Source organism: Nelumbo nucifera, chromosome 5, assembly GCF_055504915.1.
Source record: "Nelumbo nucifera cultivar China Antique chromosome 5, China Antique-T2T, whole genome shotgun sequence".
NCBI classification, from domain to species: Eukaryota; Viridiplantae; Streptophyta; class Magnoliopsida; order Proteales; family Nelumbonaceae; genus Nelumbo; species Nelumbo nucifera.
Genome location: NC_142653.1, coordinates 57,771,404 through 57,797,604, shown reverse-complemented (window position 1 = coordinate 57,797,604; position 26,201 = coordinate 57,771,404). Strand labels below are relative to the sequence as shown.

Sequence of the window (26,201 nt, the reverse complement as noted above, 5' to 3'; positions counted from 1 at the left end):
TTGCCTGACTTTAGATGATTCTTCAAGATATGTTGATTATGTTCCAACTTTAATAAAGTTAGAAAAAGTGAAGGAAATGATAGAAGAAAGAAAGAGAAGAAGATAGGAAGAGAAAGGGAAGAGAAAGAGAAGAAAAGGAGAAGAAAAGAGGGAAGACTACAAAGGAGAAATCTGTTCACATCTCCTTACTGCTGACCCAGGTTGTATTAACATTCTACTAAGGCTGAAAAGACTACAATACCCTTAGGAAAATTATAGCAGATATAAGAGAGAGAATAACATGAAAATGACAATACTGCCCCTGTTAACTAATTCTAACAATTTTGACACTCCCCCTCAAGCTGGAGAATATATATCATAAAGTTCCAGCCTGTTATAAATATAGTCCATCCTTGAGCGACCCACACTTTTAGTAAAAATATTAGCTACTTGGTCTTCAGATTTAACATAGGGTGTAACAACCTCTCCACTTGTCACTTTCTCTCTCACAAAATGGCAATCAACTTCAATGTGTTTAGTCCTTTCGTGAAACGCTGGATTAGAGGCAATATGTGTTGCAGTTTGGTTGTCACAAAACAATTTATTGGGTTGACAAATTGTGATATTCATCTCCCAAAGAAGATGCTTCAACCAGACTAGCTCACAGGTAGCATAGGCCATTGCCCTGTATTCAGCTTCAATGCTACTCCTAGCAACTACGTTCTGCTTCTTGCTTTTCCAAGTAATGAGATTTCCGCACAAGAAAGTACAATAACCTGTAGTAGACTTCTTGTCCATCGGAGACCTTTCCCAATTTGCATCTGAGTACCTTACCAGAGACATATCTCCCCCCTTCTTATACAAAAGCCCTTGACTAGGAGCACCCTTTAGATACTTCAGCACCCTCATAACACCATCCCAATGAGCAGTTGTTGGATTCTGCATGAAATGACTGAGGACTCCAAAACTAAAGGAAATGTCAAGCCTAGTGATGGTAAGATAGATCAACTTGCCTACTAGTCTCTAATACATTGTAGGGTCTTCTAATGGCTCCCCCTGACCATTAGTCATCTTCACATTGGGATCCATGGGAATTTCAACTGGCTTAGATACTAACAACCTAGTTCCATCCAACATATCTAAAACATACATTGTTTGGGCCCGCACTAGTTCAAATTCAGACCTCAACCCAGATAAAAATCTTGCTACATCTAGATGTTCTTGTTGTTCTTGTTGAGTCTTCAAATCAGTGGATAGGGGTTGATAAACATTGAGCTCATTTCTTAAGCTTTTTCAAGAAGCATAGTATTCGTCAACACTTTTATCCCCTTGTTGAAGAGAAAAATAGTCTTAGTACAATTGGTAAATTCTTGTGACATTGTCTTGTCCAGAGTATAATTGCTTGGCATGGTCCCAAATCTTCTGATTCACTTTTCAATGGATCCTCCTTAATGTACTTCAACCTGCCTCTTGGAATGAGAGATACCTCAACCGGCTTGGCCCATGGGATATAATTAGTACCACTGAGTTTCACCATAGTTAATTGAGAAGTCATGAAATCTGATTGCACAACTATTGTAGGTTTAGTGCTACCATTTGATGAATCCATGAGTGAGAGGGGATCACTGATTTGTCACCTAGGCAAACTATCAAACAGCTAGTATGCAACTACTATAACACATTTTTCTTTAGGAAAAACACCAAGAAACATCAGCCTTCTACTTTAGAAACACTTGGGAAAGATTGCATACTTACCATAAGGTGTCACCACAACATAAACCACTACAAAATCACCACACATTGAGGAGCACCTACCTCACACCTCGAAACATCACAAATCTTCCCATTTCGAATTGCCAAATAGAGGGCTTTTAGAAAAACACCACCAACTCACACAAAACTGCAACTTGAGGCATTAAAGCCTCTTTTCAAAGTGGGCGATCAGTTCTCTTAAGTCCTTTTCCTTTCCAACAAAGAATAAAGAATATTCTCTATTCCTAGGGCACAAAAAGTTGGGACGTGAACAGTGCCACGAACAGTACAGTCGACCTCAAGGCTCTAATACCATGTTCAAACTTTAATAAGGTAAGAAAAAGTGAAGTAAAGGATAGAGGAAAGAAAGAGAAGAAGATAGGAAGAGAAAGGGAAGGGAAAAAGAAGAAAAGGAGAAGAAAAGAGGGAAAATAAGAAAGGAGAAATCTGTTCACATCTCCTTACTATCAACCCAGGTTGTATTAACATTCTACTAAGGCTGAAATGATTACAATACCCTTAGGAAAATTACAACAGATATTAGAGAGAAAGAATAACATGAAAATGACAATACTACCCCAATTAACTACTTCTAACAATTTTGACAGACTAGAGATTGATTTCCCAAGGAAGATTCTTAGAGTAAATATTAAAAAATCAAGAAAAGTTGGATCTGCCCTATACAATGGATAGTAAAGAGCCACTTTTAATATGTGATATCCTTAGTAGCTTATTTGCTGATTGTTGTGGAGCATGGACTACGCCGAGATTACAATTGATGTGGAATAAGAGCAGATAAACAAATCTTGAATAGCGTGTCCTAGATTTATTCCCAGGATGGCAGGCCCTAACTATTGCTAGGGAATACCAGCTCAGGTCCAAGGCTAATCACCTTAGGCAAAGAGATAAATCTTTGTCCATGTACTCCTTTCAACCTTCTTTTTCCTAAGGGGAGACATTCCATATTCCTTTAAGGGTGTTTGGATGTGTATGCTTTGCCCATATTCTTGGTCCTCACCGCTCAAAGCTAGATCTCACTGCTCAAAGCTAGATCTTAAGGCAAAGGGGTGTGTCTTCCTTGGGTATGCAGGAAATCAGAAGGGGTATTGTTGTTATGATCTAGTTTCTGGGAGTCAGTATGTTACTATGGATGTCACCTTTTTGTTGGGGGATTCTTCTCAAGGGGGGTGTTTTGAAGAAGGAAGTGAACAATCTATACTACTTCCTGTTCCAGCTCCTTTGTCTAATCTAGTGTCTGACCTACCTATCTCACCCACTTTGCTACCTCCATCACATCTTGCCTCAATGTTTTACATGACAACGCCTATGACAACATAGGGAGGTTGATTCCACAGTAGAGGAACCCACATCACTCCCTATCGGCTCATTGGAGATTCCAAGTTCGACTGACACAAACCCAAGTATGCCTCTTGTTGCTCCAGATGGTTTAGTTCCTATTGATACTACTACCCCTGCTCCTAACACCATTGTAGATGACCTTGATCTCCCTATTGCCTTGAGAAAGGGGAAGAGGAGTGTACTACTCATTGTATCTCACACTATCTTTCCTACAGTGGATTATCCCCTTCCTATCGGGCCTTCCTTTCCTCCCTTAACTCTGTGTCTATACTCAGGAGTGTTAGTGAGGCTCCCTCCAAACATGAGTGAAAGACAACTATGCAGGAGGAAATGAAAACATTGATTAAAACTCAGACATGGGAGATTGTGGATTTGCCTGATGGCAAGGAGACTGTTGGATGTAGATGGGTTTATACAATGAAGTACAAGGCTAATGGGAGTATAGAAAGGTACAAGGCGAGGCTGGTTGCAAAATGGTATACTCAGATTTATGGCATAGATTACTTGGAAACTTTTGCACTAGTGACAAAGAGTAGTTCAGTTCGGATTCTTCTATCATTAGCAGCTACATACTCTTGGCCACTCTTTCAACTTGATGTGAAGAATGCCTTTCTCAATAGGGACTTGCAAGAGGAGGTGTATATGGACCTTCCAGCTGGTTTCTACAATAATGTAGAAAAAGAAAAGGTATGCAGGTTGAATAAGTCCCTATATGGTTTAAAACAATCACCCAGAGCTTGGTTTGATAGCTTTAGAAGTACATTGGTTGTATTTGGCTATACTCAAACTCAACCTGATCATACTCTTTTTGTGAAGAGGAGGGGGGTCATTGGTGTCAGTTTTGATAGTGTATGTGAATGACATTGTAGTTACAGGAAATGATTTGAGTGAGATTGATACCCTGAAGAAGAATTTGCACTAAGAGTTTGAGATTAAGGATCTCAGGGAGCTGAATTACTTTTTGGGCATTGAAGTGGCAAGGTCCAAGCATGAGATCTTCATCTTACAAAGGAAGTGTGTTCTAGATCTACTATAGGAGACAGGAAAGGTTGGGGCAAAGGAAACTAATACACATATTGATCAGAACCACATGATAAATGCTTCAGAGGGTGAACTAGTGAAGGATGTTGGAAGATATCGGAGGTTAGTGGGGCAGGTGCTATTACTTATGCTTATGTGTGACATGACCATACATCTCTTATGCAGTGAGTATGGTGAGCCAATACATGCATGCCCCACAAGTTCAGCATTGGGAGGCTATTGACAAGAAACTTTCCTATTTGAAGGGACACCCAGATATAGACATATTGTTTGCTGACCATGGACAACTGAAGTTAGAGGCTTACACAAATGCTGATTGGGCAAGGTGCCTACTACCTAGATGACAAGAGATCGACGTCAGTAGTTTGTACTCTTGTTGGAGGTAATTTAGTTTCATGGAAGAGTAAGAAACAAACAGTTGTGGCAAGGTCAAGTGCAAAAGCTGAATACAGAGCCATGGTACATGGTGTTTCAGAGCACCTCTGGATCCATTCCTTGTTAGGGGAGATTAGAGTTGAGGCTGAAGAACCTATGGTGCTATATTGTGACAATCAGGCAGCAACTAACATTTTTCCCACAACCCAGTTCAGCATGATAGGATGAAGCATATAGAAGTGGATAAACACTTTATAAGGGAAAGGATGGCATCCGGAGAAGTTTGCTTGCCATATGTTGCATCTTACTTGAAGCTTGCTGATGTTCTTACAAAAGGAGTTGCAAGAAACAAGTTGGAGCATGATCTACACAAGTTGGGAATGTGTGACATTTATTCCCAACTTGAGGAGGAGTGTTGAGTTTTGGGCTGATATAACATGTTTTTTATTTACATAGCATAGTTAGGGAGTTATTGGGCCTAAGGCCCATTAGTTTATGTTTTAGGTTAAGAGTTCTTTTTAAGTTCTCACAAGTAGCTGACTTACTAAGGGCATACTTGTCTTTGTACTCTCTTTTATTTATGAGTATATAATCTAATGAAAAGGGCGACCATACCTAATTTTCTAAGCTTCTCCCATTCTCTTCTATCTCTTTCTTAGCTAAAACCTTTTCTTCTCTGTCTTTTCTTCTTTCTTTTACAACTTTTATATCAAAATAGGTTGTCCAAACTTTTCTACTCCATGAAACATGTCCTTGATACCATGTGGCATCATATAGTCTACTATTGCAAATAGGATTCTACTTTGACTTGATTGCAAATCAAGTAATTGTTGGTTCAACATGGGAACCCTATGGGCCCCACACAGATCAAGATTCGTCTATCCTATGCCCACTTTAGCTTGGATTATATCCAAGCTAGTTTGGATTTGTTACCTATTTTGGATTGAGCTGAGCTTTGGGAGAAGTCACAATCCCATTTAATCTCTACCGGATTTGGCATTGGACGTCACATTATATATAGGCTTTTGGTTTACCCCTTTCTAGATAAGAGATTGATAAAATCAATTTAGTGAAACCATTACACTAGAGAGTTTAGGTCAATTAATTTGGTGATTAGCCTCTACAAAATTATAGCAAAGGTCCTCACTTCAAATATTAAGGAAGTACTTCCCACCATAATAACACAATTTCAAGGGGAATTTGTTAAAGGGAGACAAATAATAGATCAAATTCTTATAGAAAATGAATGTGTGAGGGAGTAAAAGAGGTTAGGAGAAAAAGTATCATCTTCAATCTGGATTTGAGAAAGATTATCACCTTGTGGATTGAGACTTTTTAATTGAAATTTTGAGGTATTGTGGGATTGGGAAGAAATGGTGCAAATGAATTAGCTGAAGTTTACAAACCTATCACTACTAAGTGATTGTTAATGGAGTTGTAAAGGACTTTTTTTTGGGGTGGCTAGGAGCTTGAGGCAAGGTGATCTACTTCCCCCTTTCTTTTCATGCTTGTGGGAAATGTATTAAGTAGACTTATCTCAAGGGCAGAAAGAGTGTAGTCGTTCAGAGAGTAGAGTGTTGAACTGGATAGAATTGTAGTCACAACTTGAAATTTGCAGATGAAATCATTATCTTTTGTTATGGGGGGAATAAAACTTGATATGAGAAATTAAAACTAGTGGTGAAATTGTTTGAGGGAATTGGGCTAAAACATGATAGTGGGATTAAATATAGGGGAAGATGAACTATGGTGTTGGGCAGCAGCCTTGGGGTGTGCTTGTGGTGAGTGGTCGATGAATTATATAGGGCTCCTCTTAGGAACAAACCCTAGATCTATTATCTTCTAGAACCTAGTAGTGGAGAAAGTGGAGAAGAGATTGGCGGTTTGGAAAAGGAATTATATCTCTCTTGGGGGTAGGTTAACATTGATTAAGCCCACCTAGGCCAATCTTCTAGTGTATTACCTCTTTGTGATTAAGATGCCTCAAGTGATTATTAAATGAATATAGAAATTGATGAGAGACTTCCTTTGGGAACCTGGGGAGGGGAAGAAGTATCATTAGGTTATGTGGGATGTGGAGACGAAAAGAAAAGAGGATGGGGGATTGGACTAGCCTATGTCTTATTAAACTTTGAGAAAAGTTAGTATGTGTGACATATATGCCTCACTTCAGAGGGAGTAAATCATCATAAATGAATGTGGGGAATTATAGTCATTATACACTCTTTAAGAAGCACTCTCAATAAAAGACTAGTGTGGGGTGCCACCACAAAAACAATAGATTTTTTTCTCATTTTTCCCATACTGTTCTCTTCTTTTCTCTTCTAGTTATTTTCTCAATCAATCTATAACTGATGTTAGAGTACACAAAACAGGGGTATTTTGGTCATTTGGGTTTATTTATTTGAGAGTGAAAGGTCTGTTTTATTCAAGTTTAAGTTATGTGTCCCATCACTTATGAGGGACAATATGGTCTTTCTTGTAACTATGTTATTGGAGATAAATACAAGTGGGTCGACTAGAGAGAGGATGGATTTTCCTCTACTGGCCGAACCCTTCTTCTTCTTCTTCTTCTTCTTCTTCTTCTCCTCTTCTTCTTCTTCTTCTCCTTTTTCTCTACTATAACCTTGTTAGTGGTGTTAGTGAAGGGGTATTTCAGTCTTTGTACTTGTTGAGAATGCTGATGTGTACTGTTATGTTAGTTCGAGTGCCTCTTACTTAAAGAAGGGCACTCAAGTCTTTTCCAATAAGTCAATAATATAATAATAGGTCTGGCCGAATCAAGGGATTAACTTTTTTCCCTAATTCGAACCAGCCTTTCTCTCTTTTCTCTCTTCTCTCTTTTCTTCTTTCCTCTCCTACTTCTTGCTGTCTACTTTACTCTACAGTCAACGAACAAGACAGAATTCTATGGCAGGTCAAACTTCAACATGGTATCAGAGCTAGGTTCACCAAATCAGACTTGCTAGAATTCTGCCTTCTGCGCATTCGAATTAGGGTTTCACTTGGGGTTCTCAGTTGTGAGTTGGAGACTGGGAAAAGGGCTGAAAAGGAGTGATCGCCCTCTTCCCTAGGAGGTCTCTATGCCTCCGATTGTGTCGTTGGTGATTGGTTGCTGTGGTTTCTAAGCCCTAGTTAGGGCTGGTACGTGTGGTGCAGTGGTGTCTCAGCCCTTCGTATGGTTGGACTTCAGGCGATGAGGTAAAGTTTTTTTTATATATTTTTTTTTGTTATGGAATACATGAGAGGTGTAGTACAGTTCGCATGATGGGTTTTCAGATTGCAGTATGCTAGGGTTTATGCTAGGGTTTATTCTGGTTTGTGTGTGATTCGAATGGCAATAGTGTCTACTTAATGGTGAAGCTTCCTATAGTTGTGGATTAATGTTGGTGGTGTTACAAGTGTGGTTTTCAGCTTTTGATATCGCTGAAATCAGTGTGTAGACCTCGGTGAGTAGGGGTTGTGGTGTTGTAGTTTTCAACATTTAATACTGCTGAAATCAGTGTACAGATTTCGGTGAGTAGGGTTTGTGGTGTTGCAGTTCTCAGCTGTTGAAATCAGTGTGCAGATTTCGGTGAAGTGTCTGTGTGTAGTGTGCAGTGTGTAGTGCTCCTAATTCAGTGCTCAGAATTAAGGGAGTTCGGCAATGGCAGATAACAGTGATAGTAAACCTAGTGTCATGATATCTACTGACTACCTGAATGTCCAAATGACCTCCATTAAACTGAATGGAGAGAATTATGTCCCTTGGGCCAAGTCTGTAGAGGTTTCTCTGAAGGCGAAGAAGAAAGTGAAGCATATAAGAGAGGAGAAACCCCCCGCTAATTCTCAGGAGTATGAAGACTGGGAACAGGAAGATGCACAGATCATTACATGGTTGTGGAACAGTATGGAACCCAAAATCAGTGTGAACTTCATGTTTCTTGACACAGCCAAAGAGGTGTGGGATCATGCCAAGAAACTGTATTCAGGTCAGGATAATACCACTAGGGTATATCAACTGTATCAGGAATACTTTAATCTGCAACAGGGAAATCAGAGCCTTGAGGAGTACTATGCCAATGTGAGGAATATCCGTAATGAGTTAAATGTCTATCATCCTCTCACTTCAGACGTCAAAGTTCAACAGCAACAGCGAGAGCAGCTTGATGTAACACGGTTTCTGGTGGGGCTGAAGTCTGAGTATGAACCAGTACGAGTCCAGATACTAGGGGGATCTGCTCTTCCATCTTTAGAGGAGGTGTTTGCTCGTCTTCGGAGGGCTTCCATTGGATCTATGGACTCTAATGTCTCCGATAAATCAGCATTTGCAGTGTCAAGAGGCCGAGGTGGCAGAAGTGGAACTCGAGGAACCCAGCCTGGCAGGAGTGGTAGTGGTGGATCTACACATATCCGTGGTGGTGGTCGTACTGGAGGCAGAGATTTAGGGGGAGCTCGTGGTAGAGGACGTGGCTCGGGTCCACGGAAGTGTACTCACTGTGGTTTGGATGGATATACCATTAACTACTGCTATGACTTACATGATCCTCCCTCGACGTGGGCCAACCATGCCATGACTAGTGACACCAGTTTCAGCCCTACACAGGAGAAACGGTCAGCTGACCCGATGCCTTCTACTCCCTCAGATGGTCCAGGCAAGGAGATGGTGAGTGTTCCTTGTGATGAGTATGAGAGGTTTGTTCAATCCAAGTCGCAGCAGAACACAGCTTCCTTTGCACACTCAGGTATGGCTTGTTTGGCATCCACACCCAACCCCTGGATTATTGACTCTGGAGCCTCCGATCACATGACGGGAACTCCAGGTGTGTTTTCATCTCTCACTCATTGCTCAACATCACAATCTGTTACCCTTGCTAATGGCTCCACGTCATCTATCTGTGGTGTTGGTAATGTTGACCTAGACCCTGTATCCCTATCCTCTGTTTTATATGTACCTAAGCTTCCATTTAATCTTATGTCTGTTAGTAAGCTGACCAAGTCACTTAAGTGCTCCATCACTTTTTCCCCTTCTATGTGTGTTTTTCAGGATCTCAAGACGGGGATGAAGATTGGTGGAGGGCATGAAGCCGGTGGACTGTATTATCTTGATGGTGGTGGACGAACGTCAACGGCTCTTCAGTCATCCATTTCTCCTCTCCAGTGGCACTGTAGATTTGGTCATCCTTCGCTGAAAGTGTTGCAGTCCTTAGTCCCTTCATTGAGTCAACTTTCTGTTTTAGATTGTGAGTCTTGTCAATTTGGGAAACACCATCGTGTTCCCTTTCGTTCTAGGGTCGATAACCGTGTGTCGAGTCCTTTTTCTTTAATTCATTCAGATGTTTGGGGTCCTTATAAAGTGATGTCATATAATGGATACCGATATTTTGTTATTTTTGTTGATGACTGTTCAAGAATGACGTGGCTCTATTTAATGAAAGAAAGAAGTGAATTATTTTCCATCTTCCAGAAATTTTATGCTGAGATCCGCAATCAATTTGGTGTTCACATCAAAATTTTCCGTTCTGATAATGGTCGTGAATACTTGTCTTCATCTTTTCGAGAATACTTGGACCAACATGGCATTATACACCAAACTTCATGTACCTATACTCCGCAACAAAATGGGGTTGCTGAGAGAAAGAACCGCCATCTTGTAGAAACGGCACGCTCCCTCATGCACCACATGAATGTTCCCAAAACTTTTTGGAGCGATGCAATGCTCACCTCTTGTTTCTTAATTAATCGGATGCCCACGTCTATCATTGATGGTCGTTCTCCTTTTAGTGTCTTATTCCCCAACATGTCTCCGTTTCCGCTTTCTCCTCGGGTATTTGGGTGTGTCTGCTTCGTTCATAATCTGAGTCCCGGGACTGACAAGTTAGATGCACGTTCCATGAAGTGTATCTTCCTTCGTTATTCCCGAACTCAGAAAGGGTACAAGTGTTATCATCCTAGTTCTCGTCGTTCCTTGGTATGTGCTGATGTTACATTCTTTGAGTCTACTCCGTTCTTCGTGGGGTCCGGTGCTGCTGCTTCCCCCACATCACCACCTCCTCTTCCTCTTCCTGTGGCTGATCCACCTCCTCTGGTTCCAGTCATGCCTACGTCCTTGCCTCCGGTGCCACCATTGGTTGACCGTCCACCCATCCGTCACGTGTATACACATCGCCCACGTGTACCGGCTGCAGCTCCTCCAGCTTCATCACCGTCGACAGATCCAGCTCCAGCTTCGACACCAGCCTCCGACCTAGATCTTCCTATTGCCTTACGGAAAGGTAAGCGTACTTGCACCCTTCACCCTATTTCCAATTTTGTTTCACTTACCCACCTCTCCGCTTCCCATCGCCAGTTCATATCTTTGTTATCCTCCGTGGTTGTTCCTAAGGATGTCCAGGAAGCCCTTACCTCTCCAGCGTGGTGCCGTGCTATGGAAGAAGAGCTCTCTGCTTTGCATCATAATCACACTTGGGATCTCACCGCTCTTCCTCCTGGGAAGCAGGCTGTCGGTTGTAAGTGGGTGTATAGTGTTAAGTACTTGCCAGATGGTCGTGTTGAGCGCCTGAAGGCGCGGCTGGTTGCCAAAGGGTACTCCCAAACCTATGGCATTGACTACACGGAGACGTTCTCCCCGGTTGCTAAGATAGGGTCAGTTCGTGTCGTCATCTCTCTTGCAGCTATGTCTGATTGGCCTCTCCATCAGCTCGATATCAAAAATGCCTTTTTGCATGGTGATTTGCTCGAGGAGGTCTACATGGAGCAACCACCCGGGTTTGTTGCTCAGGGGGAGGATGGTAAGGTATGCAGACTTAAGAAGGCTATTTATGGACTTAAACAGTCCCCTCGAGCATGGTTTGGTAGGTTCAGTGAGGTGGTCAAGAAGTTTGGTATGAAACAGTGCCAAGTTGATCACTCTGTCTTCAGTCTTGACTCTTTGGCAGGTAAAATAATATTGGTGGTGTATGTGGATGATATCGTTGTGACTGGGAATGATAAAAAGGGCATTGACAGATTGAAGGCATTCCTACAGGAACACTTTCAGACAAAGGACCTTGGCAAGTTGAAATACTTTTTGGGCATAGAGGTAGCAAGATCTAAGCATGGCATTAATTTGTGCCAGAGGAAATATGTGCTTGATTTACTGGAAGAAACAGGATTGTTGGGTACCAAACCGGATGAGACACCTATGGAAACAAATACGAGGCTGAGCAGTGATATAGGTGAAGTGTTTGAAGAGCCTGGCAGATACCGACGACTTGTAGGCAAACTAAACTATCTAACCATTACTCGGCTAGATATTTCATTTGCGGTTAGTGTGGTGAGTCAGTTCATGCAGAAACCTTTGGTCCCACATTGGAATGCAGTGCTAAGGATTGTGAGGTATCTGAAAGGAGCTCCTGGTCGTGGTTTGCTGTACAGAAGTGGTGGAAAACTGGTAGTAGAAGGATACACCGATGCTGATTGGGCAGGTTCTATGTCTGATAGACGATCTACCATAGGCTATTGCACCTTTCTGGGGGGTAACCTGGTAACATGGAAAAGTAAGAAGCAAACAGTTGTGGCAAGAAGCAGTGCAGAAGCGGAATATAGGGCCATGGCACATACTGCTTGTGAACTAGTGTGGCTGAGGAACCTTCTACAGGAGATAGGATATGACATCAGTACTCCAATGAAGCTCTACTGTGACAATCAGGCAGCGGTTCATATCTCTTCCAATCCAGTGTTTCATGAAAGAACCAAGCACATCGAAGTTGACTGTCATTTTGTGAGAGAGAAGGTGCTGAATGGGGTGATAGAAACTGCATATGTTAGTACGGGAAACCAGTGGGCAGACTTGTTTACAAAAGGCTTGAGTCGGGGGAGAGTGGACTACATATGTAACAAGCTGGGATTATATGATATATTCTCACCAGCTTGAGGGGGAGTGTTAGTGGTGTTAGTGAAGGGGTATTTCAGTCTTTGTACTTGTTGAGAATGCTGATGTGTACTGTTATGTTAGTTCGAGTGCCTCTTACTTAAAGAAGGGCACTCAAGTCTTTTCCAATAAGTCAATAATATAATAATAGGTCTGGCCGAATCAAGGGATTAACTTTTTTCCCTAATTCGAACCAGCCTTTCTCTCTTTTCTCTCTTCTCTCTTTTCTTCTTTCCTCTCCTACTTCTTGCTGTCTACTTTACTCTACAGTCAACGAACAAGACAGAATTCTATGGCAGGTCAAACTTCAACAAACCTAGAACTAAATAAGGTTTTCACATGGTATAAGAGCGCATGTAATAAGTTCAGATCTGCTCGTCTTGCTCTTTTATTCTGGTTCACCCAGTTTTTTTTTTTTTGCCCTCCTCTCTAGGGTTTTGCAGATTTCTCAAGAACCACTGGGAGATTAAGGGTGTTTGCTGGAGAACAGCAGCCGAAGAAGAAGAAGAAGAAGAAGAAGAAGAAGAAGAAGAAGAAGAAGAAGAAGAAAGGAGATCTGAGAATGGCGGCTTAGTCACTTCAGCTGGCCCTAGAATCTTATATAAGTATTCACAATGTAATGTTACAAGAAAGGACTAGAATGCCCCTGATTAGTGATGGGACACCTAGACATAAAAAGAATAACACAAGTTTAGGCCCAATAACTAAGGCCCATAATAAGCTCAAGAACTTAAAACATAAATAAGACTAACATAAACACTAAACCAATTGAACCAACACTCCCCCTCAAGCTAAGCATGGATGTCAGTCATGTTTAGCTTGCCAAGTAAGTCTAAGAATTTCATTGAAGCTAGTCCTTTTGTTAGCACATTTTCAATCTGCATCTCAGAAGGAGTATAAGGAACGCAGAGTTCCCTTGAGACTATCCTTTCTCTAACAAAGTGTCGGTCAATCTCAATATGCTTCGTCATATCATGTTGCACTGGGTTATTTGCAATGTTGATGGCAGCCTTGTTGTTACAATACAGCCTGAGAGGACACTCGACCCTTATCCCGAGCTCACCAAGAAGAGTCCTAAGCCACAACAGTTCAGCAACACCATGAGCCATAGCTCGATATTCAGCCTCTGCACTTGATCTAGCAACCACATTCTGCTTTTTACTTCGCCATGTAACTAAATTCCCTCCAACGAACGTGCAATACCCAGAAGTAGACTTCCTGTCTCCAACAGAACCAGCCCAATTTGCATCAGTATACGCTTCAATTTCAATTTTATTGTGTTTTTTGAACAAAATTCCTTTTCCTAGGCAAGTCTTCAAATACCTAAGAATCCTTTCCGCTGCTCTCATATGAAGAATCTTTGGAGAGTGCATGAACTGGCTGACAACATGTATGGCATAAGCAATATCTGGTCGAGTGAGAGACAAATATATCAATTTCCCTACCAGTTTTCGGTATCTATCTTTATCAAGGTAGTCCTCTCCAACTGATTCCTATAGACAATGATTTTATTGTGTTTTTTGAACAAAATTCCTTTTCCTAGGCAAGTCTTCAAATACCCAAGAATCCTTTCCGCTGCTCTCATATGAGGAATCTTTGGAGAGTGCATGAACTGGCTGACAACATGTATGGCATAAGCAATATCTGGTCGAGTGAGAGACAAATATATCAATTTCCCTACCAGTTTTCGGTATCTATCTTTATCAAGGTAGTCCTCTCCAACTGATTCCTATAGACAATGATTTTGTTCTATTGGAGTATCCGCTGGTCTACTCCCCATCATACCTGTCTCCTCTAGAAGATCAAGGATGTACTTCCGTTGACATATATAAATGCCCTCTTGTGACCTAGCAACTTTAATTCCAAGGAAGTATCTCAGATGGCCCAAGTCTTTGATCTCAAACTCAGATGCCAAGAACTCCTTCAATCGTTTTATCTCTTCTAGATCATTCCTTGTAATCACCATATCATCCACATAGACGATGAGTGTCGTAAGTCTGTTATCCTGTTTCCTTATGAACAAAGTATGATCTGCGCCACTTTGAGTATATCCCACTTTCTTCATGGCCCCACAGAGCTTCTCAAACCAAGATCGAGGGGGCTGCTTAAGACCATATAATGCTTTCCTCAGTCTACACACTTTCCCATCAAAACCATAACCGGGTGGAGGATTCATGAATACCTCTTCATGTAGATCACCATTTAGGAAAGCATTCTTCACGTCCAACTGATATAGCTCCCTTGAGAAGTTTGCAGCTAATGACAATAGAACCCGGATTGCGTTGAGCAACTGGAGCAAAAGTCTCTTTGTAGTCAATCCCTTCCCTTTGAGTAAACCCCTTCGCCACTAGTCTGGCCTTGTATCTTTCAATGGACCCATCCTCCCTATGCTTCACAGTGAACACCAACTTGCATCCCACAGTGCTCTTCCCTTCTAGTAGATCCACTAATTCCCAAGTCCTGGCTTTCATTTCTTCATTCATAGCCTCTCTCCATCTTGGGTCAGATACTGCCTCTAAGTACCTAGTAGGGACATGCACAGAAGAGAGAGCAGACACAAAGGAATAATAACGAGGAGATAAATGTGAATAAGAAACATATTCAGCAATGGGGTGTCGGATAGTACAAGAATGGGTAGGCTTACGAAGAGCAATAGGGAGATCCAAATCAGAAGCATGAGTGATAAGATTACCTAGAGTTGTTGAGACAAATTGATCCGAGTCCGATTGGTTGCTGCCATGAGTTGGAGGGTCTTTTTTTCTTCTGTTGTAGGTGATTCTCATATCTTTTTGTTGCCTATTAGTGTCCTCAGTTACATCCGCAACATCAAGAGTGGTAACAGGTTCAATGGGAGCCTCACTAGATTCACTTGGGGTGCTACAACTAGGAGGATCAGGAGGAGAAGATGGAAGGCCCGAAGCTGAAAGAGGCACAAAAAAAGAGGGAGAAGAAGAATCCTCTTCCATCCCACTAGTCTCCCCCTGAAGTGGATTTTGGGAAGAATGAAAATAGGATTGAGACTCAAAAAATACCACATCCTTTGTGATGTATTTCTTCTTGGTAACTGGATCATAACACTTGTAACCCTTTTGTGTAGGAGAGTACCCTAGAAAGATTCCTTTCGTAGCCCTAGGATCCAACTTTGTCTTCTTTGGATCCTTTACATGAATAAAACATACACAGCCAAAGACTCTAGGTGGAAGAGGAAAGTTTGGAAGATTAAGGCAAAGGACAGAGAAAGGAGTTTTCATTCCCAACACCTTAGATGGCATCTGATTTATTAGATATGATGCGGTAAGGACTGCTTGAGACCAATAGTGCTTGGGAACCTTGTGCTGAAATAGTAAAACTCGAGCTGTCTCCAATAAGTGTCTATTTTTGCGCTCAACAACCCCATTCTGTTGAGGGGTACTAGCACAAGATGACTGGTGTAGCATTCCTGCATCCTCCATGAATAGGTTCAAGGAACATTCAAAATATTCAGCAGCATTGTCTGAACGGAATTACTTAATCTTCTTGTCGAATTGAGTTTCAATCATTTTACAAAATGCCATGGTTATCCATGGCACTTCATCACGTCCTTTTAACAAGTAGATCCATGTGCATCGTGAATAGTGATCAACAAAGCTGATAAAGTAACGAAAGCCATCTACAGAAACAAGAGGTGAAGGGCCCCAAACATCAGAATGGACCAAATCAAAAGGAGCTTGAATTCCATTAGTAGAAATTGGATAAAGAGTTCTACATTGTTTTGACAATTGACACACTTCACAAACTAAACTTTGACTCGAAACACACTTGAATAATTCAGGAAACAACCCTTGCAATGACGAAAAAGGTAAATGACCTAGCCTAGCATGCCACAAGTGTAACCTAGCTATTGACTCCTCATTATTTTGACTACTGGTAGCAAATGATTGTAAGGCTGAATTGATGTCTGCATCAAAATAGTAGAGACTTCCACACTCATGACCGCTCTCAATCGTTCTCTTCGTCAGTCTGTCTTGAAAGACACAATGAGTAGGAAAGAAAGTTATGCTACAGTTTAAATTCTTGGTAAGTTTCGAAACTGATAAGAGGTTGGAAGTAAGATTGGTAACATGTAGAACAAATTTAAGAGAGAGGTCCTTGCTTAGGTCAACCACCCCTTTCCCAGAGATGGTGGAGAGAGAACCATTAGCAACTCTCATCTTATCTTGGCCAGACATCAAATGATAAGAAGAAAATAAAGAGGACATGTGTGTCATGTGGTCAGTTGCACCGGAATCAATAATCCAAGAAGTAGACTCTATAGAACTAGTTGCACTACAAGCAGAGACAATACCTGATTTGGCAAGAGAGGTGGAAGCAAGGGAATTAGTCCTTAGACGGGTTAAGGCCCGGCTAAGGACCTCTACATCACCAGCAGTGAAATCCAAGGACCCAGATGTGTGGGAATTAGCAGTCTGTCCCAGGGGAGGAAGTGTAACTGTAGATGTGTTCTTCGGGCTCTCACCACTGTGACTAGTAACAAAGTTTCCACTTGTTGTTTGATTCCTCTGAGGCTTCTTGTCTTTCCTTAATGCAGCTGGTTTCAGATGAGGATAAAGAACCCAACAAGTCTCTTTTACATGCCTTTCACCTCCACAATGAGTGTAGTTAAGATGCCTCTTGTCCGAATGCTTGCTCCCTTTTTGGTTTGAAGAAATCAAGGCTGAATGTTCAACAGGCTGTATTTGAGTGTCAACTTGCATCTCTTTCCTCCTAACCTCTTCATTCCTTACTAGATAGTAGACATGGTGTAAATCTGGCATTTCATCCCTTCCCAAAATTTGAGACCTTATGCTCTCATACATTGGGTCTAAGCCAGCTAAGAACTTAAAGGCTCTACCTTCTTCAATTTGTTTATCATGCCTCTCCTTATCTCTTATATTATCCCAACCAAGAATAAGATGATGATCAAGTTCTTCCCATAGTCCTTCTAGGGTTGCAAAATAAGTTGCAACTGTCATATCTCCTTGTCTCAATGCAGCAATGTCTTGGTTTGGCCTATAGATTCTTGCATTGTTCTTTCTCTGTCCATAAGTTTTAGACACTTTCTCCCAAATCTTAGCAGTAGTGGGAAAGTGTTGAACAGTCCTGGCCACTCTTGGAGTCATTGAAGCAAGCAGCCAGGACATAACAGTAGCATTTTCCTTGTGCCATATTGCGTACTCCACACTACCCTCTTTAGGTTCCTGCTTCTGTCCATCTAAATAACCCGTAAGTTCCCGGGAAGTAATGAAGAGCATGGCTGAAACAGACCTTTTTCTGAAGTTATATTCGTCCAACAATACACTGGTGATCTGCAAGTTGTGCAGATTTGGGTTTTCCAGATTAGAAGACCTCCCACCAGTTCTATTATCCTTAGAAGACACTTCTCCTGATATTGAAGACATCTCCTTCCTCTTACAGTGATCACAATTGAAATCTCAGTACAAAGAACACGATTTCAGACTTACCGGAGCTGTTACAAGTCTGAGAACCTTCCCCCCCCCGTAACAGGTCTGAAGCATCTCTGTAACAGTTCTGAAACCAAGAACAATCCACCCCTGTACTGTACTGAACACTTCTGGGCTGGGCTTTGACATCTGTTGTCGTATCTGTAGCCAAGGGCAATACCTCTTTGGCACCTCTGGTGGTCGAACCTAGACTGTGACCACCCTTACGATCTGTACTAGGACTGTCTATCTCAGTCCTTCCACCTAGATCTGTTCCACACAGATCTCTCTTAGCAGCCGAATGGCTACTACTTGCTGCAGGATTTCTAGTAGGGCATCAGCTTCTGGAACAAACTTCCCTTGGGCCCTACAACCAAGAGAAACCCTAGATACAGACCTTGCTGTTTTCTATGGTCAACCCTAGGGTTTCTTCACAGTGACCGAGATAGGAGAGAGAAAAAAAGGAATAGAGAAGTGGAGACAAGAGGCGGCTGTAACCAGTCAGACCGATTAATGCTCTGATACCATGTTTGATGGAGAACAGCAGCTGAAGAAGAAGAAGAAGAAGAAAAAAGGAGATCTGAGAATGGCGGCTTAGTCACTTCAGCCGGCCCTAGAATCTTATATAAGTATTCACAATGTAATGTTATAAGAAAGGACTAGAATACCCCTAATTAGTGATGGGACACCTAGACATAAAAAGGATAAAACAAGTTTAGGCTCAATAACTAAGGCCCATAATAAGCTCAAGAACTTAAAACATAAATAAGACTAACATAAACACTAAACCAATTGAACCAACAAAGGGAAAGGCTGAAAAGGAGTGGTTGTTTTTCTCTGTAGGAGGCCTTCATGCCTCCGGTTTGTGGTGCAGTGGCTGTTTGTGGTGATTGGTAGGAAGCTCTCTATTCAATGGTACGAAGAGAGCAAGTTCGGGTGAACAGTGTTCAGCTGAGTACAAGTTCGTTCTGCAGAGTGCAGTGTAAGTGTTTGGTTTAATGGCTGAGTGATTTCAGCCCTTGTATTTGGTGTGTTAATGGTTTTGCAGTGTGCAGTACAGGTGTTTGATTTAATGACTGAGTGATTTCAGCTTCTGTATTTGATGTGTAATGTGTATTTGAAGAAGTTGGTGGTGCTGAAAGTGAGATAAGTTTTGTGGAGGTGCGTGAGGTTGCGCTGAATATTTGAAGGTGAATACTCTACATATAACAGTGATTTCCTTGTGAGGTAAGGAGAATTAGTTAAGATGGCATCGATTGGAGATGGGAATGACAATAAAACAGGCGTTATGATTTCTCCAGATTACCTAAATGTTCAAATGACATCTATTAAGTTGAATGGTGAGAATTATGTGCCGTGGGCAAAATCTGTGGAGGTGTTTTTAAAAGCCAAGAAAAAAGTAAAACATCTGAGAAAGGAGAAACCCTCCTCTGATTCTCTAGGGTTTAGTGACTGGGAACAGGAAGATGCACAAATAATGACATGGCTGTGGAATAGCATGGAACCAACAATTAGTGTGAACTTTATGTTCCTAGATACATCTAAAGAAATCTGGGATCATGCTAAGAAACTGTATTCCGAGCAAGACAATACAACTAGGGTGTATTAGTTGTACCAAGAGTACTTTAATTTGAAGCAAGGCAGTCAAAGCTTGGGGGAATACTATGCAAGTCTGAGGAATATCCGAAATGAGCTCAATGTGTATCATCCTTTGACACAGAATGTTCAGATTCAGCAACAACAGCGTGAGCAACTTGATGTGACAAGGTTTCTGGTGGGTTTGAAGGCTGAATATGAGCCTGTCTGAGCACAAATACTGGGGGGTCTGCTCTTCCCTCACTTGAAGAAGTTTTTGCTCGTCTCAGGACATCTATTGAGTTTACAGAGCATTCTTCTCTCTTAGACAGATCTGGTTTTGTGGTGACTAGAGGGGGAGGCCGTGGAAATAGAGGTGGTGGTGGTGGTGGTCGTGGACTTCCAGGTAACCGTGGTGGTCCCATGTTTAACCATGCTGGTGGCCAGAGTGGAGGTCGGGACTCAGGGGAGGTCGTGGTAAAGGAAGAAGTAATGCCCCTAGGAAGTGTACATACTGTGGATTAGAGGGGCACATGATTAATTTCTTCTATGATTTACATGGTCCACCCAACACTTGGGCTAACCATGCTGTGACTAGGGGTAGTGGTACAGCTACTGAAAGTCAGCAAATTGACCCGATCCCCTCCATATCTACTGGTGTTTCTGGGAAGGAGATGGTGAGTGTACCCCGTGCGGTATATGAGCAGTTCCTTCAGACATTTTCTCAGCAGAACACAGCTACCCTTGCCCATTCAGGTATGGCTTGCTTGGCTTCCAAGCCTTCACACTGGATCATTGACTCCGGAGACTCGGACCATATGTCTGGGACTCCTAATGTATTTTCTTCTATTTCTCAGTCCTCCACACCTCAAACAGTTACTCTTGCTAATGGTCATACATCTCCCATCTGTGGTGTTGGTGATGTTGATCTCTCTTCCTTGTCTTTATCATCTGTTTTATATGTTCCCAAGTTCCCCTTTAATCTTATGTCTGTTAGTAGATAAACCAAGTCACTTAATTGTTCCATAACCTTTTATCCCTCTTCTTGTGTGTTTCAGGATCACAAGACGGGGATGAAGAGGGGTGGAGGGAATGAGGCAGGTGGATTGTATTACCTTGATAGTGGTGGCCCTCCAATAGCTTTCCAGTTGTCTCTTACTCCTCTTCAATGGCACTGCAGACTTGGTCATCCCTCTCTCAAGGCTCTGAAGTTGCTGGTTCCTTCCTTGAGTCATCTTTCATCTTTGGATTGTGAGTCATGTCAGCTTGGGAAACATCATAGAGTCTCTTTTAGTCCAAGAGCTGATAGTCGTGTCTTGAGTCCTTTTCTTTAGTTCATTCTGATGTCTGGGATCCGATCAAAGTGATGTCATACAATGGCTATAAGTATTTTGTAATTTTTGTTGATGACTTTTCAAGGATGACATGGATTTATCGTATAAAAGATCGCAGTGAATTGTTCTCTATTTTTCAAAAATTTTATGCTGAAATATGTACCCAATTTGGTGTTCATATTAAAATTCTTCGCTCCGATAATGCCAAAGATTACACCTCAATACCATTTCAGCAATACTTAGAGCACCACGGGATAATTCATCAAACTTCTTGTGCCTACACCCCACAACAGAACAGTGTAGTTGAAGAAAAAATCGACATCTCCTTGAAACTGCTCGGTCTTTGATGCTTAATATGAATGTCCCAAAGCATTTTTGGAGTGACGCCGTCCTCACATCCTGTTTTCTCATCAATAGGATGCCCATGTCCATCCTTGGAAGTCAATCCCCCTGCTCGGTGTTGTTTCCCACCTTGTCTCTGTTTCCTTTCACCCCAAGAGTCTTTGGATGTGTTTGTTTTGTTCAAAACTTGGGATCTGGTTTAGACAAGTTAGATGCACGAGCTACTAAGTGTATCTTCCTTGGCTACTAAAGGACTCAGAAAGGGTATAAGTACTATAACCCTAACTTCCATAAGTCATTTGTGTGCTCCGATGTCACCTTCTTTGAATCGGTTCCTTTTTTCTCGGATACTATTGTTTCTTCTCCTTCCCTTGTACTTCCTCTTCCCTTCCCTATTGCGGATCCTCTTCCCGTGGTTTCCATTCCAGTTGTAGATTCACCTCACGTGCTAGTTACTACTGAGAGGCCACCAATCAGACAAGTGTATACTCACAGAAGAGCACCGGCCCCTCCTCCAATTCAGCCCTCGTCCACAGATCCTGGCATTGCTTCTTCTCCCTTGGACCTTGATCTTTCTATTGCCCTGCGGAAAGGTAAACGCACTTGTACTTCTCATCCTATTTCACACTATGTTTCAATTGCTCACCTTTCTGCTTCTCATCGCAACTTCATATCATTGCTATCATCTGTTTCCATTCCCAAGACTGTCCAGGAAGCCCTTACCTCCCCAGGGTTGCGGCAAGCAATGAAAGAGGAACTATTTGCTCTACAACACAATCACATGTGGGAACTCACTGCTCTTCCTCCTGGTAAGCATGTTGTTGGGTGTACACAGTGAAGTATCTTCCAGATGGCAGTGTGGAGCAATTGAAGGCCAAGTTAGTGGCCAAGGGATATTCTCAACTGTTTGGTGTGGACTATATGGAGACATTTTCTCCTGTGGCTAAGATTGGTTTAGTTCGGGTGTTGATTTCATTAGCTGCTATGTATGATTGGCCTCTTGTGCAACTTGACATCAAAAATGCTTTCCTACATGGTGATCTCATTGAGGAAGTGTATATGGAGCAACCGCTAGGGTTTGTTGCTCAGGGGGAGGATGGTAAGGTTTGTAGACTCAAAAAGGCAATTTATGCACTAAAACAATCTCTGCGGGCATGGTTTGGCAGGTTCAGTGAAGTAGTGAAGACTTTGGGATGAAACAGTGTTAGGTAGACCATTCTGTGTTCAGCCATGACTCAAAAGATGGGAAAATCTTACTAGTGGTGTATGTGGATGATATTGTCATAACTGGGAGTGATAGTAATGGGATTGACAGGTTGAAGAAATTCCTATAGGACCACTTCAATACAAAAGATTTGGGTAAGCTGAAGTACTTCCTAGGAATAGAGTTGCAAGGTCAAGGTATGGAATTAACTTATGTCAAGGAAAATATGTTCTTGACCTACTTGAAGAAACAAGACTGTTAGGTGCTAAACCAGCAGAGACTCCTATGGAACTTAATGTCAAGTTGAGTGTTGATATAGGAGAAGAGTTTGATGATCCTGGAAGATATAGGAAGTTGGTGGGAAAGTTGAATTATCTAACAATTACCCGACCAGATATATCATTTGTTGTGAGTATGGTGAGTCAGTTTATGCAACATCCTCAGATTCCTCATTGGGAAGCAGTTTTAAGGATTGTTAGGTACCTGAAGGGTGCTCTAGGTCGTGGTTTGCTATACAAAAGTGGAGGGACTCTTGAAATAGTAGGGTATACAAATGCTGATTGGGCTGGTTCTATATCAGACAGGAGATCAACTACAGGGTATTGTACCTTCCTTGGTGGCAATCTTGTAACTTGGAAGAGCAAGAAACAAACAGTGGTGGCAAGGAGTAGTGCAGAAGCTAAGTACAGAGCTATGGCTCATACCACATGTGAACTAGTATGGTTGAAGAAACTTGCTACAAGAGATGGGGTTCTCGGTTGACAAACCCATGAGACTATACTGTGATAACCAAGCTGCTGTTCACATCTCTTCCAACCCAGTCTTCCATGAGAGAACCAAGCATATTGAGGTTGATTGTCACTTTGTGAGAGAGGAAGTGATAACCACATCTCATGTGAGCTCAGGAAATCAATGGGCAGATCTCTTTACAAAGGGATTGTCTCGGGGCAGAGTAGATTATATTTGTGACAAGCTGGGACTATATGACATATACTCTCCAGCTTGAGGGGGTGTTAGAGTACACAAAACAGGGGTATTTTGGTCATTGGGTTTATTTATTTGAGATTGAAAGGTCTGTTTTATTCAAGTTTAAGTTATGTGTCCCATCACTTATGAGGGACAATATGGTCTTTCTTGTAACTATGTTATTGGAAATAAATACAAGTGGGTCGACTAGAGAGAGGATGGATTTTCCTCTATTGGCCAAACCCTTCTTCTTCTTCTTCTTCTTCTTCTTCTTCTTCTTCTTCTTCTTCTTCTCCTCTTCTTCTTCTTCTTCTTCTTCTTCTTCTTCTTCTTCTTCTCCTTTTTCTCTATTGTAACCTAGGACTAAATAAGGTTTTCACAACTGATAACAAGGTTATAGCACCGTCCATTTAATGTAATATTTTAAAAGGAAAATAATAAGTAATAACCCAGAAGATATATTGGGCAAACATGAATAAGAAATTGTAACATACTAGGAAGGAAAAAAAAACTAGCAATTCTGAAAATCAGGTAAATGAACCGTACCAATATACTGATACTATCAGCAAAACGTACACCCAACTCGGTCATCAAAACAAGGAGTGTTCCAGCAATATATGCTGCCCACCTAAAATAGAACACACAAGTAAATTATAGTAACAGAATTCCAATGAGTAAAATATTGAAAACCATGAAGAAGATAGACCCACTTTTGTGATGGATCCCTCGTGAAGTATTTGTTTGCCTTTTCATATGAAATTGGCTCCTTGCCATCCATCAAATCAGATAATTCCATATCAAAGGTTGTTCCATGGTTACTTGATTCTGATCGATATGAAACCTGACAAGAGTAAAATTAGCATATACAAGGCAAAACGACTAACAAAAGAACAGAATAGTCAAGGTATTTTATCAGAACTACATGGGTTCATCATTCTGTATTATTAAACAATACTTACTATACTGAAATCTTAAATAGGATTGTTAGAGTCAGTTAGAAAAGGGTACTTTCATCTTTTCACTTTATGTATTATGTTGGCTGTATGTCTCCTCACATGCAGGGGCATTTCAGTCTTTTGCATCTTATAATTTCAAATGCAAGTATATGGTCGACTGGGTTAGATGAAGAGTCTAGTTCGATACTTTCTCTCCCTCTTCTTCCTCTTCTTCTTCTTCTTCTTCTTTTTTCTTTCTCTCTCTTCTCTTCTCTGTTTGGCTGAACACTTTCATGGTATCAGAGCACCAGTATTAGAAGCCGACTGCAACCTTCTGTCTTCTCCTTCTCCTTCATTTTCGTTTTTTTTTTCTGGGTGTGAGAAATCTGGGTTAGAGAAGAAGGAACCTAGGTACCTGCGGCAACATCTAGTAGTTTGTGATATTAGGGTTTCTATTTCTGCGGCAATACCTAAGGTTTCATGACAGTAAGGGTTCTGCAACAACCTTTTTTTTTTATGGTGTGAGAAATCTGGGTTAGAGGACTGTGAAGTAACCCAGATTTCTGGTTCTGGTGACAGTAGGCAACTACAGCAGTTCGAGTGAACAAGAAATCCAAGGTTTTGTCTGTGTGAGGACTGCTGTCACTATATGTGACAGCTGTGGTGGTCGAGTGGGTGTAGTGGTTGTGGTCTGCCCTCTAATGAACAGTTTCAAGAGTGATTCTGGGTGTTTTTAAATCTGCCAGTGCGCAGATTAGTGGTGTTCACAGTGGCCGAATGCATGCTAGGGCAGGCTAGTGGTGACTTTTAAGTGTGTTGGTGTGGAAGTAGGACAGTAGTGCAGTAGCTGGAATTTGTTTTCGTGACCAGCTTCGTAGAGTGCTATGGCATCGGTTGGTGATTCAAGTGGTGACCAGAAATCGAGTGTGATGATATCTCCTGATTTTTTAAGTGTACAAATGACATCCATCAAACTCAACGGTGAAAACTATGTTCCGTAGGCCAAGTCGGTGGAAGTGTTTCTGAAGGCCAAGAAGAAAGTGAAACATGTACGGGAGGAGAAACTGAGTGCTGAATGCCCGGGGTTTAGTGATTGGGAGCAAGAGGATGCTCAGATCATGACATGGTTGTGGAACAGTATGGAGCCAAAAAAATCTGTATTAACTTCATGATTTTAGATACAGCAAGGGATATTTGGGAACATGTGAAGAAACTCTATTCGGGACAAGACAATACTACAAGGGTTTATCAGCTTTATAAAGAATACTTCAGTTTGCGGCAGGAAAATCAGACTCTTAGAGAATATTATGCCAGCATGAAAAATCTTTGGAATGAACTTAACGTCCATCATCCCTTAACCTTAGACGTTAAAATTCAGCAACAACAAAGGGAACAACTTGATGTTACGCGGTTCTTGGTGGAACTGAAAGCAGAGTATGAACTGGTCAGGGCACAAATATTGGGAGGATCTGCTCTCCTGACTCTAGAAGAAGTGTTTGCCTGTCTCCATAGGATTTCTCTTATCCCCTTAGAGAGTAACACAGCTTCAGAAAGATCAGCACTGGTTAGTACTCGAGGTGGTTCTTATGGGCAGAGAGGAGGTGGCCATATGGTTAAGGGGGGCCATAGTAATCCTATGGGTGGTCGTACCAGTGGTGGAGGTCGTGATTCAGGGGGAGGTCATGGCAGAGGAAGGGGGAGCACAACAAGGAAGTGCACATACTGTGGAAGAGGACACATAGTTAATTTTTTTTATGATTTACATGGCCCACCATCCACACGAGCTAATCATGCAGTTGTTGGTGGTAGTGAAGTCAGTGATACTCAACCAGTTGGTCCAGTATCTTCTATAGTCACAACTACTTCAGGGAGGGAAATGATGAGTATTCCCAGAGAGGAGTATGAGAGATTTCTTCAGGCCACTGCACATCAGAACACTGCCACCCTTGCTCATTCAGGTATAGCTTGCCTAGCATCCAAACCCTCACC

The 26,201-nt window shown here is 41.7% G+C and overlaps 1 protein-coding gene across 7 annotated transcripts in view; it reads right to left on the bottom strand.

Annotated features, from left to right (window-relative positions):
- LOC104596833 (L-arabinokinase-like) overlaps nt 1-26,201 on the bottom strand; it is a 161,273-nt gene that overhangs the window by 25,240 nt on the left and 109,832 nt on the right. For all 7 annotated transcript variants that reach the window (XR_002022626.2, XR_016076348.1, XM_088888061.1 and 4 more), the window contains 2 exons: nt 23,988-24,118; nt 23,824-23,905 (listed from right to left, as the gene is read on the bottom strand). Coding sequence is in view for 5 of the 7 variants with exons in the window: in XM_088888061.1 (XP_088744187.1) it covers nt 23,824-23,905; nt 23,988-24,118 (213 nt within the window). In the remaining 2 variants the exon portion in view is untranslated. The remainder of the gene's footprint in view (nt 1-23,823; nt 23,906-23,987; nt 24,119-26,201) is intronic.